We start from the raw sequence: 13522 nt of genomic DNA, 5'->3' as shown, positions 1-13522 counted from the left end.
GGGTGGGGAGGGTTGTCTTGATGTCAAATAGTTACATTGTTAATTCCTGTAAAGGGAAAAAGATAATTAGGCATTTACCAGCAGAGGTAGAGCTCTGCAGAGGCTCAGACCCTGGAATGGGGTGGGGCCTCCTGACTGAGGCTGGTGTCTACTCACCATAATAGCATTTACAATATCGTTACTGTTGTTTTTCAGGGCTCGAACTGCTTTTGCTCTCGAGACATTTGCTTGTGACATGACCAACTCTATGTCCTTAACTTCCACGCCTGTTTCATCAACCTACAAAGGAGGGCGGGGGAGGAGAGTATTAGTAAGTCAAAGGGAAAATTAACTTCAGCAGTGTTTTGGAGCAAAACTCTCAGCAGAGATGAAGTAAAATTCACAAGACTGTGTGGTATACCTCTTCCTCTTCACTCTCCTCCTGTACAGTTGGAGTCTGGGTGTTTTCTTGAATGTTTGAAATACCTTCACTCTGAACTTTAAACTTCTCAGCAGCTGCTAACTGTGCTTGCTGAGACAAATCTTCAATCTACAGGGCAGAGACAGATAGAGTAAGGAACAGCACCCCAGGCAGCGCATGGTTCTGCTAACAGCATTTTCCCTCACTGTAGAAACAAGTAACAAGCGGAAGGAACATCTGCAGCTGCAGAAAGAACTGTCTGACCCCAAATATAACAATACTGGCCTGTAGCAACTCACCTTGGCTTCCCCAAAAACTATGTAGGTATCTGAAGCTGGGCTCTTGTAGACGTCTGGTTTTGTGATGACAAAGAGGATATTTTTAGATTTCCGGATAGTGACTCTGGTCACCCCCGTGACCTGTCGAAGACCCAGTTTGGACATTGCCTGAAGGAGAGAGATGAACATTAAAAAATTAACCTGGTGCCACACTCAATATCCACAGCAGGTCTCTCTGAGCTAAGTTTATATAAGGAAGGGACAGCTGAGTGCTTTCAGCTCTAGTAGTTCACCAAGAGTTGTGCCACAGGTGCCTTTGGGGGAGACAGTCTCAAACACCCTAAGTTAGCTCTGAACCTGCCACATACCTAGCTAGCCCTAACTCCCAACTCTTCTGTCTGGGGTCCCATGTGCTGGGGTTACAGGGCACACCCTAGAGGCCCACTCCGCCTTACCTTCCTGGCCTTCTTTTCACTCCGACTCTGCTTTGCTTTACTGACTGGTTCTTCATCGATTTCCGCAGCTGCCGCCAGCTAAAAGAAACAAAAAGGATTTTCTTTTCTGTGCGTAGCCCTGGCTGTCCTGGAAGTCGCTCTGTCTGGACACCGGACTCAGAGATCCTCCTGCCTCTTTGAGTTGAACATATCCAAAGCTCTGGATGTTTCCATGTGATTTTGCTTCACAGATTCACAGTTCAAATAACCATGTCCATTACAATCAATCTTGGTTCGCTAGACCCTCGACCAATATTTTATTTTGGAGGCATGGTCTCACTGTGACTCAGGCTGGCCTTGAACTTTCAACATTTTTGCCTCAGCTTCCAGGTGCTAAGATTATAGGTACTGGCCAGGCATGGTGGCACACGCCTTTAACCCCAGCACTTGGGAGGCAAAGGCAGGCAGATCGCTGTGCATTTGAAGCCAGCCTGGTCTACAATTGAGTCCAGGACAGCCAGGGCTAACTAACACAGAGAGACTGTCTCAAAAAACAAAGAAACAAACAAAAAAAGATTATAGGTACTGGCAGCACACCTGCCTTCCAGTGCTTTCCTGACAGTTACTGAGGGGACACATACCTGGGCTTGTTGTGTGGTTGTCTGTGTGGAGTCTTGTTCCTCAAGCTCTGGCACTGACTCGTCACTGTCAGATTCTGTCCCCGACCCTAAGAAGACAGATAACTTTCGTTCAATAGTACAATTTAAAGAGGTGGCACCTCATCATGGCTTGCCTTAACTAGTTGTCACTGCTTTGTGCAAGGCCTTACCAGGCTAAATGTAAGTTAATTGGCTTCTGTGACCCAGCCCAAGGAATCCATTAAAGAGACCCATCCTCGAGAGATGTGGGACAGTTGCCAGATTCAGCTAAGCAGCTTATGTGCCATAACTACCTTCTCTCTCTTAAGGTCATCAGTTCTTGGCACAAACACCAAGCATCCATGAGATTCCAATTTTTATCCCCAGCCCACTCATCCCAGAAATTTTCAGACAACAGGCATCTTTGAAACCCTTTAAATGGGGTTGGAAGGTCAGAAGCAGTTGTGCACACACATTCTGCCTTTTAAGCCCTCCCCGTCACTGGAAAGCCTCCACAAGTATGCTCTAACGGTTCTCATTTCTACTAGATACAGACCCACGATTCCCCCCACTTCTAAATCTAAGTGACATCTTAATTCCCCTTCAATTAAAAGGCCAAGCACCAGGAGAGTCTACTGAAAGAGGAAAGCATACACCCACACCAATCTTAGGCCAGGAAAAACAGGTCTCTATATTTTCAAAACGAAGTCCCTGGGCAACTGGTAGTCTAAGATGAAAAGAAAAGAAATAACTTCAACTTTTCTTTGTTTTTGTTTATTAAAGCAAATTCCAGGCCCAGGGACAAGGTTAGTGGTAAGAATTAGAGTAATAAAGGCCTGGCAGGTCTTGGTTTTCCGTATCAGCTCAGTCAGGCTAAAAAGGAAGGTCAGATCCAGAGCGAAGCCTGGGTCACTTTACTCAGGACACAAAGTATATCTGAGATGACAGAAACCAAGACTTTGTTTCATTTTCCTAGAGCCTCTACAGTTCAAGTCACCATTTTGCGAACTATGAGAAATCAAGCAGACACACTGTACAGAGCGACGCGTCCTAGTTAGTACTGGTGGGCAGCCCCAGAGGGGTGCGGCAACACACCATGCACACAGCAAACCGAGGCAAGTACCCTTGTTGTCCTTCAGAACAGGCTGCTTGGCAGAGGGGGCTGGGGCAGGGATCCCAGCAGGTTTAGGGGTGGGCATGTTGACCAGGATCGGCTCGAAAGGCACTGCCCCAGAGTCTGCTTCCGGGGGAATCAGAGGCGGCAGCTCATCCTCATCAGCAGGGGCTGGGAGCTTAGAGGATTCCAGCACTGACCCAGGCGAGGACTCAATCAATGGCTGTTTAGGAGGCAGAAGGGGAACTGGGGAGGGAGCAAGAGTCAGGGAAGCTGCTGGGGTAGGCTTTGGAGCCACAGAGGCAGACCCAGCTTCAGAAAGGACTTTGTCAGAGGTGATTGCATCCAGGGGACCCGTTGGGGAGTGAAGACAATTGTCATCTTTTGCAGGGCAGACAGGCAGAGCTTCTGTAGTTTTTGAGGAGTCTTTCTCTCCAGGGACGGTCAGAGGGGCTAGAGCTACTGCAGAAAGGAGGCCCTTTCTATCTTTCTTAGCAGAGGGGTCAGGGAGCTTAGGAGGTGTGGGAGCAGTGACGACCTGTGTGCCTTCTGGAGCAGGTGCGGCAGGCACTTCTTTGAGAGCTGTAAGATCTTTCTTTGCTGGGAGCTTTTCAGACCCTGTGCTACAAGTGCCTGACAGCAGGGAAGTTGGGGAGTCTTTTGGGGAAGGGAGAGTGACTGATGAGGGACTGGGAACCTCTTTAAGAGAGGGAAGAGCCCCAGCTGGGAGAGTGGAGACCTTTTTGGAGGATGCGCCCTTTTTAGGAAGGGCAGGAGAGCAGACTGTGGAGCTGAGAACCCCTTTGGAGGCTGAAGTTTCTGAGGTTTCCTTGGGGGCCCCTTTGGGAGATGGAGTTGGTAAAGTCTCTTTGGAGGTCTCAGTGGCTGGAGCCTTTTTAGGTGTGGCCTCTTTCCGAGTTGCTGCTGCTAGGGGTATGGGGGCCCTTTCAGGTGTGGGAGCTGCAGCTGTTTGGAGAGCTGCTGCGGCTGGGGCCTTGCCAGAGGGAGAAATCTTGACTGTAGGAGTTGAACAAAGGGAAGCTGCAGGCAGGGGAGTGGAAGCATGTCCAGGAGACTGGGCTGCTGAGGCCTTGCCGGAGCCAGGAGCAACAACAGCTGGGGCAGTGGCTGTTGCGTTCTCCTTGGGGACCACAGTTGGTGGGGCCTTCTGAAGAGGGGGAACCATTTGTGGCGGGGAGCTGACAGCTTCAAGAGAAGGGTCTGCTGAAAACTCCTTAGGGCCTGATGTTCTTGATGCCTTTTTGGATGATGGGGTTTTGGGGCTCTTTGTGGGGGAGGGAGCAATTACAGCTGGGGCAGCATTGGGAAACAGGGCTGCTGGAGCGTCTTTGAGAGCTGCAGTCTTTGGGGCCTTTTTACGGGAGGAAGAAGTCTTAACTGGGGGTGCAGCTGGAGTTACTGGAGTCTCCCCAGGGCAGGCAGCCATCTCCTGTGTCTCTGCAGGGATGGGTGCTTGGGAGGTGGCGGCTGCCGAGGCCTTCTGTGGAGTGGGAGGGTTCTGCAGTGCTGCGGTGCTGCCCTCCTCAGAAGATGGAGCTGGAGTTTCCTTGGAGGCCCTTTTTGGGGGAGGAGGAATCTCAAGTGGCACAGCTGTGACCCCTTTAAGTGGAGTTTCCTTGGGGGCTGCAGTTTGGGGGAGCTTTTTTGAAGATGGGGTTACTAGAGTTTCTTTGGGACCTGCCATTTTGGGGGTCTTTTTGTGAGATAAGGGAATTTCTAGTGGAACAGTCGTGACCCCTTCAGGAGATGGGGGTGTGGGTGTTTCTTTGGGTCCTGCAGTCTTAGGCGCCTTTCTGGGGGAGGGAGGAATCTGCACTGGTGGTGTGGTAAACCCCTCAGAAGATGGAGCTGGAGTTTCTTTGGAGGCTGTGGTTTTGGGGGTCTTTTTGGAAGGGGGGACTCCTGGAGTTTCTTTGGGGGCTGCCGTTTTGGAGGCTCTCTGGGGGGGTATGGTTGCTGGAGTTTCTTTGGGGGCTGCAGTTTTGGAGGCCTTTCTTTGGGAAGGAGCAATCTCCAGTGGCACAGCTGTGACCCCCTCAGGAGCTTCTTTGGGGACTGCAGCTTTGGGGGTCTGTTTGGAAGGTGGGATTGCTGGAGTTTCTTTGGGACTCGCCATTTTGGGAATCTTTTGGGGGGATGGAATTGCTGAGGTTTCTTTGGGGTTTGCAGTTTTGGGGGTCTTTTTAGGGGAGGCAGGACTCTCAGCTAGGGTATTAGGGGCACCTTTGGGAAATGGGATAATAGGAACCTGTTTGGGGGCTGCAGGTGGAGGGGAGGGAAGACCCTCTAGTGGCCCAGCTGTGTCTCCCTCAGAAGATGTGGTTGGAGTTTCCTTGGGGACTGTTTTGAGAGCCTTCTTGGAGGGAGAAATCTCCAGTGGTGCAGTGGTAACCCCCCCTTCAGTAGGTGGGGTTAGAGTTTCTTTGGGGGCTGCAGTTTTGGGGGTCTTTTTGGGGGATGAGGCTGATGAATTTTCTTTAGAGGCTGCAGCTTTTGGGGTCTTTTTGGGGGAGGGAGAAATCTCTGACACAGCTGTGACTCCCACAGATGGGGTTGCTAGAGTTTCTTTGGGGGCCTTTTTGGGAGAGGTAGGACTTTCAGCTAGGGTAGTAGGGACACCTTTGGGAGATGCGGTCACAGGAACTTGTTTGGGGACTACAGTCATGGGACCCTTTTTGGGGGAGGGAGACATCTCCAGGGGCACAGCTGTGACCCCTTCAGGGGAAGTTCCTTTGGGGGCTGTAGTTTTGGGGATCTTCTTTGGGGAAGGAGAAATCTCCAGTGGCACAGCTGTGACCCCTTCAGGTGGAGTTCCTTTGGGGGTTTCAGTTTGGGGGTTCCTTTTTGGGGATGAGGCTGCTGTATTTTCACTGGGGGCTGCAGTTTGGGGGGTCTTTTTTTGGGAGGGAGAAGTCTCCAGCGGCACAGCTGTGACCCCTTCAGGTGGAGTTCCTTTGGGGGCTGCAGTTTTGGGGCCCCTTTTGGAAGATGGCATTGTAGGAGCTTCTTTGGGAGCTGTAGTTTTGGGGGTCTTTTGGGGGGAGGGAGAAATCTCCACTGACACAGCTGTGTCCCCTTCAGGAGATGAGGTTGCTGGAGTTCCTTTGGGGGCTGCAGTTTTGGGGGCCCTGGCTCTAGGAGCTTCTTTAGGAGCTGCAGTTTTGGGGGTCTTTTGGGAGGAGGGAGAAATCTCCACTGACACAGGTGTGTCCCTTTCAGGAGATAGGATTGCTGGTCCTTTGGGGACTAATGTTTTGGGGGTCTTTTTATGACATATAGGACTCTCTGCTGGAGCAGTAGGGGCACTTTTAGGGGATGAGCCTGTTAGAGCCTCACTGAGTGCCTCCGCTGCTGGGGACTTTGGTGAGGAGGTGGGAGCCACAGGCTGTACAGGGGGGGTCTCTGTGGGAAACCGGGATGGTAAGACTTCTTTGGAGGCTGCAATTTCTGGCGCCTTTTTGGGGGGTACTAGGGTCATAGCTGAGGCACCCTTAGGGGACAGTGATTTTGGAGCCTTCTGTGGGGAAGGAGAAGTCACAGCTGAGGCAGTAGAGGCAACTTTAGGAGCTGAGGGTGCTGAAGTCTCTTTGGGGGTTGCAGCTGCCAGGGAGGAGAGAATCTCATTCGGAGAAACAGGGGCTCCACTAGGAGATGTGTCTGCAGGGGCCTTCGGGGGAAACAGAGACGTCACAGCTGGGACACTTTTGAGAGACAGGGTTGCTGAAGCATCTTTGGAGACTGCAGTTGCTGGAGTATTTGGGGGAGAGGTAGGAGTGACATCTGGCACAACAGGGGCCACTTTGGGGGACTGGATTGCTGAGATCAGTTTGGAAGCTGTAACTTCTGGGGTCTTTTGGGGGGAAGGAAGAATGTCTGCTGGGGCAATGGGGGCTCCCTTGGAACACGGAGGGATGGGAGAGAGCTGACTGGGTGAGCCTTCAGGACTTTGGAAAGAAAGACTGGCCTCTGGAAGGAAGGAAGCCTCAAGTGGAGGAAGAGGAGAGGCCGCTGGGGGAGCAGATCCCTTCTTGGATGCAGGCCTTTTAGTCTGAGGGCCCACACTAGTCTCTAAAGGTGGGGCGTCAGCTAGATGAAGCAGGGTTCCTTTGGAAGACACAGAAGCACCTGGGTGCCCTTGAGGAGAGATCAAAGACGATGTACAAGAAACATCAGCTTTCCCAGCTGAGGGAGGAGCAGGAACAGGCATAGACTTGGGAATTTCAGGGGCCAATGCCAAAGTACTCATAGAAACCGTGACACTCTGGGGGGACAAAGCCATAGCAGGAGCCATAGGACAGCCTCCAGAGACTGGAGGGACCAGAGGTGAAGTGGCAGAAGTGGGTGTTTTACAGGTAGAGGTACCTTCGGCAGTTCTAGGAACTAGCTCTTTAGAACCAGAAGTTTCTAAGAGAAATGGAGCCATTGCTGGGGCAGTGGTGGAACTTTTGAGAGGCAGACTGCCAGGGTCTGACCCAACATAAGAATCTGCCCTAACAACTGTTGGGAAGTCAGCACCCAGGGAAGAAGTTGTAGCAGTCCCTGGCCTCACTACAGGGGCAGGGGCCCCCACGGCCCTCCCTGTCACAGTGTCTTCTGACGACACCCCCAGAGACAATGCACTTTGAGAAGAGGGAGGCTCTTTTCTGGTAGGGAGTCCTGCCTGGGCTGGAGAAACAGGGGCTCCTGCATTAACCAATACTGAAGTGGGGGGACTGTTAAGGCCTTCAGTGGCAGGCAGAGGAGAAACTGGCGCCCCTAGAGCAATTGGTACCGGAGGAGCCGGACACTGCTTCTGAGCAGCAGGTGCGCCAAGAGAGGCAGCAGGCAAACTTGGGCCTTTACCACTTCCATGGCCTGATGAAACTGGAGCAGACAGGTAAGTGGCAGGTGCTTCAGAAGTAGTAGAAGGGCTGTCCGCCACAGGGCGCGCAGTTCCAACACGGCAGACAGGAGTGTCTTTTGAGCCAGCTTTTTGAGAAGCAGGAAGCTGACTTAGCAAAGGCTGTGGAGCAGCATTAGAAGGACCTCTGGGGATGAGAGAGGCTAAAGGAGACAAGGTGGCAGCAGCTAAGTCTGAGGAGCCAAGAGGGCTGCAGATTACATTAGTAACAACAGAGGAACCTTTGTCAACAGATGGAGCCGCTGCCGCTGCTGCTGCCGCCAGCCCAGATCTGGAAGCAAGGGGGGGAAGCACAGACTTCTCAGGTGGGTAAGATGGCGCAGCAGTAGACTGACCTACAGGAACAGTAGGATCTGACACAACACCCGGCCCTGGCTGACTGCAAGGCTGGACACAGGAATCCAAGGAACTGTGATGTGAACTTGGGAGATGAGAGGCCAGAGAAGTAGGGGGTGCTGGGGGCGTGCTGGGGGCTACAGTGTTATGAGCAGGTGAGCTAACAGGTCCCTTTTGTGGCAAAGCCGGGGAAATGGAGACACCTTTGACTGGAGAAGTGATGGCTGGGGGAGCGGTGGACAGTGTCTGAGGACGGCATGCTGATCCAGGCTGAACAGAACCCAGCGGGGCTTCAAGGTGGGAAGGAAAAATGCAGACTGCATCTGGAGGGCCTGGGGTAGCGCCTTTCAGACTCGGGGCTACCTGAGGGGGAACCTGACTAGGAGAGGCCTTTGGTGCTAAGGGCGCCATGGAGGCTGCCACAGCTGTCAGTGCCCCTGCCTCTGCTACAGCAGCTGAGGAAGGAGAGGTGAGAGGGCAAGGTGGAAACACCGAGGTCTTCTGAATTGAGTGAGGAGCCAAAGCAACCAGAGACAAGGGAGCTGAAGAGGAGCGGGCGCCTTTCTGAGCTGGACCTAACATGGGAGAGGCCAAAGCCAAGGCAGCCGGGGAGATGGGCGGCCCTATCAGGTGTGGGAGGAAAGTTGGTGTGTGAGGGGCAGTTCCCAAAGGCACAGCTGTTTCGGGAGACGGGGCTGAGGAGATACTGGGAGATGGGACCGGGGAAGGTTGACTAGCAGTTACTAGAGGGCTTTGTTGGGGGGCCAGGGAGCAAGGAGGGGGAGGTCCAGGCTGCCCTAAAGCAGCAGTAACATTCAAGGCTGAAGACATAGGAAGCACAGTTGGAGAAAAGCAAAAATAAAACAAAAACAAAAGCAAGACAAAAAACAGGGGGGGAGAGGAGATAAAAGGGAGGGAAAAGGGTGAGTTGTGCAGCCCAAGTTGGCAACATGCCCCACAGGAAACAACAGCCTTTAACATCTGAGAACGAAGGTCACCACAGGGTCACAAACATGTGGTGAGCAGCATCGCCTGTGCCTGCACATATTTCAGTGACAAGGTGGAGTACACCCTTCTCATTCCCCATGCTTCCCAAGTTCTACAAAAATAAACCAACTATTTTAAGGTGGGGCAAATAGTCTAAAACTAGCTCATCTGTAAATGAGGAGACCAGGCCTACACCCTCCCTGTTACCAGGGATTAAGCTTAGAGCTTCACCCATGCTATGCAAGAACTCTACTGAGAATATATAACCTCAGCCCTTTTTTGAGACAGTCCCACCAATTCAAAGCTGGCCTTGTACTTACTACAATCCTGCCTCAGCTTCCTAAACAGCTGAGACTACAGCCCGTGCTACTAGTGGACTGAGAACATGTCTTCCCTCTCCTCCCTCCACAAAACTGGCACTATTCCCAATGATTTGTTTTATAGACAAGAGCCTCCCCAGGTGGCCTGGAAAGCAGGTCTACCAGGTCTCTATTTCTGACGGGGTTAAAGCTGGATCACCATGCGATGGCGTACACCTTAATTCTAGCACTCAGGGAGGCAAAGGCAGGTGGATCTCTGTGAGTTCTAGGCCAGCCTGGTCTACAAAGTGAGTCCAAGACAGCCAAGGCTACACAGAGAAACCCTGTCTGGAAGAACAAAAACAGGTGTGCCACCACACCACACCTGGCACAAATCTTTTCTGGGCAATGCTAATGATGGGGTGTCTGAATAAAGGAGAAAAATGTATCAATACTTTTAGGCTTCTACTAGTGCATGAGGGAGGATCTCATTATGTTGGAATAAATTTTGGAAACGATAAACCTGGCTCAACTCAGTTCTACTAAGCTGTAACTCCTCAATATTTAATACCAAACAGCAGTGCCAACCAGCGGTGGCCACACACAGGCCCTTCTTCAACTTCAGTGCTTCACACATTTTAATTCGCAAGTCAACGAGGCCCAAAGGAGGGCAAGGTGGGTATTATGTCCCTAAAGTAAACCCAGATTAAGCCATACTTTAGGAGAGAATTATAATAAAGCAGGCAATACAAGCTCCACACCCTTCAATCTAGGTAGGAAGGTCATCTCATCTAAATAGTTCACTATCTGACACTGCAAAGATTTCTGAGCGGGTAGGCTCTGCCACTCAAGGTGATGCCAGAGGAAACAGTAAAGGCATGAAGACACCCAACCTCACAAGCCACTCAACCAGTCTATTACCAGATCATAGGACGGAGAGGTGGTTGAACCAGTCTTCCTGGGAGAATTAGTAGGCCAAAGCCTCTGATTATAATGCAAATGCTCCTAAACAAGTGAACCAGAATTTAAAGCACGGGAGCACGTCTTACTGTTAGGACAGGAGCCACAGTACTTGCTTTTATATTACAACCAAAACCTCACTGTTTTCATTCTCTCTAGTAAGACTAGTCAGTCACAAGTGTCACCCTGTGCCCTCAATAGACGTGCAACTCCAGACTAACGAGGGCTGTCCTAAACAACACTGACTGCTTCCTTCAGAAGTAATTTTAAAAGCTGGGAGCAGAATATTCTAAATCCGTTTACAGCCTCAACACTTGTAAAGTTTCGCTTAACCCTTGATTAGCTCTGAGGCTGCAGATCCCCGGGAACTCTCCTCCCCCACAGCCCCTTCTGCAGCTCAGGCCCCAACTCCTTTCTAACTGCTGGATTTTAATCCCTTCAGCTGCTACAGTGGGACAGGTGGTGGAGGAGGCTTCTAATGCCTTTAAGTATAACTAACTTTAATTCCAAAGGAAAACAGAAACTGCCTCAAGTAACACATTTTTAAATTCTATCACAATCAAAACAGATACCCTCTCCATTTGGGTCTGCAGAACTGACTCAGCAAAACCATTCCCGTCTCTTCCTGCGTTTCATGTCAGTGTGCTGACCAGCGAGCACTCTAGCCTATCTTCTTCACTCGACATCCTATTCCAGTCGGGACTCCCACACAATACAACTATGCTAGCACAGGACAGCTATCCCAGCACTATCAGGCCCTACAAGGTAACTAACGCAGGCTGAGGCTTACGGTAGGACGTGCTTACGAGCTGCACATGTGACGAAGACTTGGTGCCAATCCCAGCTATATAAAACGCAGAGGCAACTTGCTGGCCATAACTCCACCAAAGCTCAGGTCTCCTTGGTCCGCCTGTGCCAGCTTCTACAGACCAGAATCACCCTGCCCTTCCATGCTCACGTTTCCTCTATGTCTAGATTCCACACAGGAGTTTTTCAAGCAGCTGGTGTAACTCGAAAAAGCAGGCAAAGGAATCTATAAATCCCACTCTTACTTCTACTCTGCCCCGGCAAGAAAGCAATTAAAAATTTGTACTAAAACCACAGTTCCCATTTTAAAAAAGTTCTTTAATGGCAGTTAACTCCAAAAGGCAGGAAGTTTATTTGTCACCTTACCCACCAAATAGATGGCTTTAGGATCAATTTTAATCAACAGTAAGAGCTATGGGGACCTACCTGTCTCAGCCTGAGGCTGTGGCAACTCCTGCTCCGTAGCAGGGACGGTTTCTGTGGCTTCACCAGGCATTTCTGAAGGGAACAAAACGGAGGCCCGAATTAACCGGGGCGAATTCACTTGCCCGGCTTAGAGTCAAGCATTCGGAAAAACTCGCGTCGTGAGGCCGGTAAGAAAACGGATCCTGGGGGTCCCCGAAGCGACTGGAAGGCGGGTGAGGACCTGGCTTCCTCTCCGCTTCCCTAGGAGAGAGCTGACTCTGCACTGCCGGGGTCCCTAGTACGCACAAGGACAGCGATCCTCGCTCGCTGCGCTCCCGACGCGCAGGGAACGATCCCAAGGTCTGGCTCCCAGTCACATGACTCCAGGCGCTACCCTGATCCCTTCTCGTCCTAACATCCTCGCCAACTGGCCTGGGACCCCCTCCCCAACTCCATGGTGACCACTTCCGAGCAACTAGAGTCCACGGTGCCCGAAGTCCCGGCCAAGCCGCAGGGCGATCGGAGCTGCGCGCGACCCCGTATGCGCCCCCGGACCCCCGCATGCCGACACCCCAGCTGTCTCCACGTCCCCACGCCTAAGATCCGTGCCCGGACCCCAGACCGCAGGCCCGTCCTGTCGGCAGTCGCGGGGGCGAGGAGGAGCCCGGAGCCCCACACAGCCGCCGACGCCGCCCCCCCAACGAGACCCCCAGGCCGCTGAGCTCGCCGCGGACGAGGATGGTTACGGATGGAAAGCAGAGGCGCGGGCAGCACTTACCGAGCGGAGGACGCGGAACCAAGATGGCGGTAGAAAGAGAGCGAGCAAGAGCGTGACCCACGCCTGTTGCAGAAGGAAGCCCGGAGCGCCGATGGGGCGGGACCAACATGCGCTTCCGGGTCAGGTGCACGTGCCTCCTCTTCCGGTGGCGAGCAGAGCAGCTGCCATCCGAGCGACCGGGCGGGGAGGTGACGCGTTCTAAATAAGGCTGCGAATTCCCCAGAGGACTTCGGGGCCTGGCTGGAGCGGTAGGGGCCGCCCAGCCGCGGCCTTGACCGCAAGAGACGCTTAACTGCGACACCTGTTACCATGGCTTCCGGGTTTCCTCTTGTTTGATAGAAGGTGACGCGAAGGAAAGCGAATGTCGCGGAGCCTGTGTGTGCACGGTTGGAGAGAAGTGACCTAGGGTTGCTTGCGAAAGCTCCGTTCTCTCCTGGAAAAGAACACACACACAGAGCATACACTACAATTGGCTTCGCCTGATCTTTTGGGCACTGCTCAGATACTATAAAGCTCACCCGGTCTTAGGGTCCCAGGACTAAATAATAAAAACCCACAGGGCGGTGTGGGAATGTAGCTTGGTTGGTGGAGTGATTGCCTAATCGTGCAACAAGTCCTGGGTGCCATCCCCAGCACCATGTAAAATCGGAAGTGGTGAAGCAAGCCTGCAACCCAGCCAGCACTTGGGAGGCAGAGGCAGGATCGAAAGTTCAAAGTCATCCTCTGCAAAACCTCAACACAGTGGGTTTTGTGTGTAAGGTTTTTTGTTTTATTGAGACATGGTCTCTTTTTGTAGCCCTGGCTGGCCTCTTATCTCCATCTGACTCTGTTGGAATTAAAAGGCACTCAAACCTGACCTTGTTTTGTTTTTGTGACAAGGTCTTATTATGTAGACGAGGCTGACCTCGAACTCTCAGAGTTACCCACCTGCCTCTGAACCTAGCAAATTTGGAGCCAGTCTGAGCTAGATATTGAGGGCCTGTCTCAAAACAAAACCTCATACTCTTTGAAAGTAGAATATACTATAAAACCAGTATCTTGTGAAATAGTCACTGACTTAACACAGCATCTCTTTTTTTTTTTTTTTTTTCCAGAGCTGAGGACCTAACCCAGGGCCTTGCGCTTGCTAGGCAAGCGCTCTACCACTGAGCTAAATCCCCAACCC

General features: G+C 51.9%; 1 protein-coding gene across 2 annotated transcripts; it reads right to left on the bottom strand.

Moving 5' to 3' along the window:
• Naca (nascent polypeptide associated complex subunit alpha) lies at window positions 1-12504 on the bottom strand. 2 transcript variants are annotated; one of them, XM_051170448.1, is made up of 9 exons: window positions 12358-12504; window positions 11601-11672; window positions 2874-3110; window positions 1754-1839; window positions 1134-1211; window positions 700-846; window positions 401-529; window positions 157-279; window positions 1-46 (listed from the first exon to the last, which is right to left on the bottom strand). In XM_051170448.1, exons 1-9 carry the CDS (start codon window positions 12464-12466, stop codon window positions 32-34), a joined length of 996 nt encoding a protein of 331 aa, XP_051026405.1. In that variant the 5' UTR covers window positions 12467-12504; the 3' UTR covers window positions 1-31. The 2 variants fall into 2 exon arrangements, with proteins under 2 accessions (XP_051026405.1, XP_051026406.1); XM_051170449.1 differs by lacking the exon at window positions 2874-3110 and having other exon boundaries at window positions 12358-12491.
• Between the last annotated feature and the right edge of the window lie 1018 nt (window positions 12505-13522).

This window comes from Acomys russatus, chromosome 28 (genome assembly GCF_903995435.1).
Source record: "Acomys russatus chromosome 28, mAcoRus1.1, whole genome shotgun sequence".
NCBI classification, from domain to species: domain Eukaryota; kingdom Metazoa; phylum Chordata; class Mammalia; order Rodentia; family Muridae; genus Acomys; species Acomys russatus.
The sequence above is the reverse complement of the archived record's forward strand: the minus strand, read 5'-3'. Positions and strand labels throughout refer to the sequence as shown.

What these genes read in the sequence shown, in the direction of transcription:
- Naca (XM_051170448.1), bottom strand. Translation starts at nt 12,466, where the DNA reads ATGTTGGTCCCGCCCCATCGGCGCTCCGGGCTTCCTTCTGCAACAGGC. An exon ending in GTGAAAAGAAGGCCAGGAAG is followed by an intron (nt 847 to 1,133) that starts GTAAGGCGGAGT and finishes TCTCTCCTTCAG; the next exon opens with GCAATGTCCAAACTGGGTCT. An exon ending in TAGTTTTTGGGGAAGCCAAG is followed by an intron (nt 530 to 699) that starts GTGAGTTGCTAC and finishes TCTGCCCTGTAG; the next exon opens with ATTGAAGATTTGTCTCAGCA.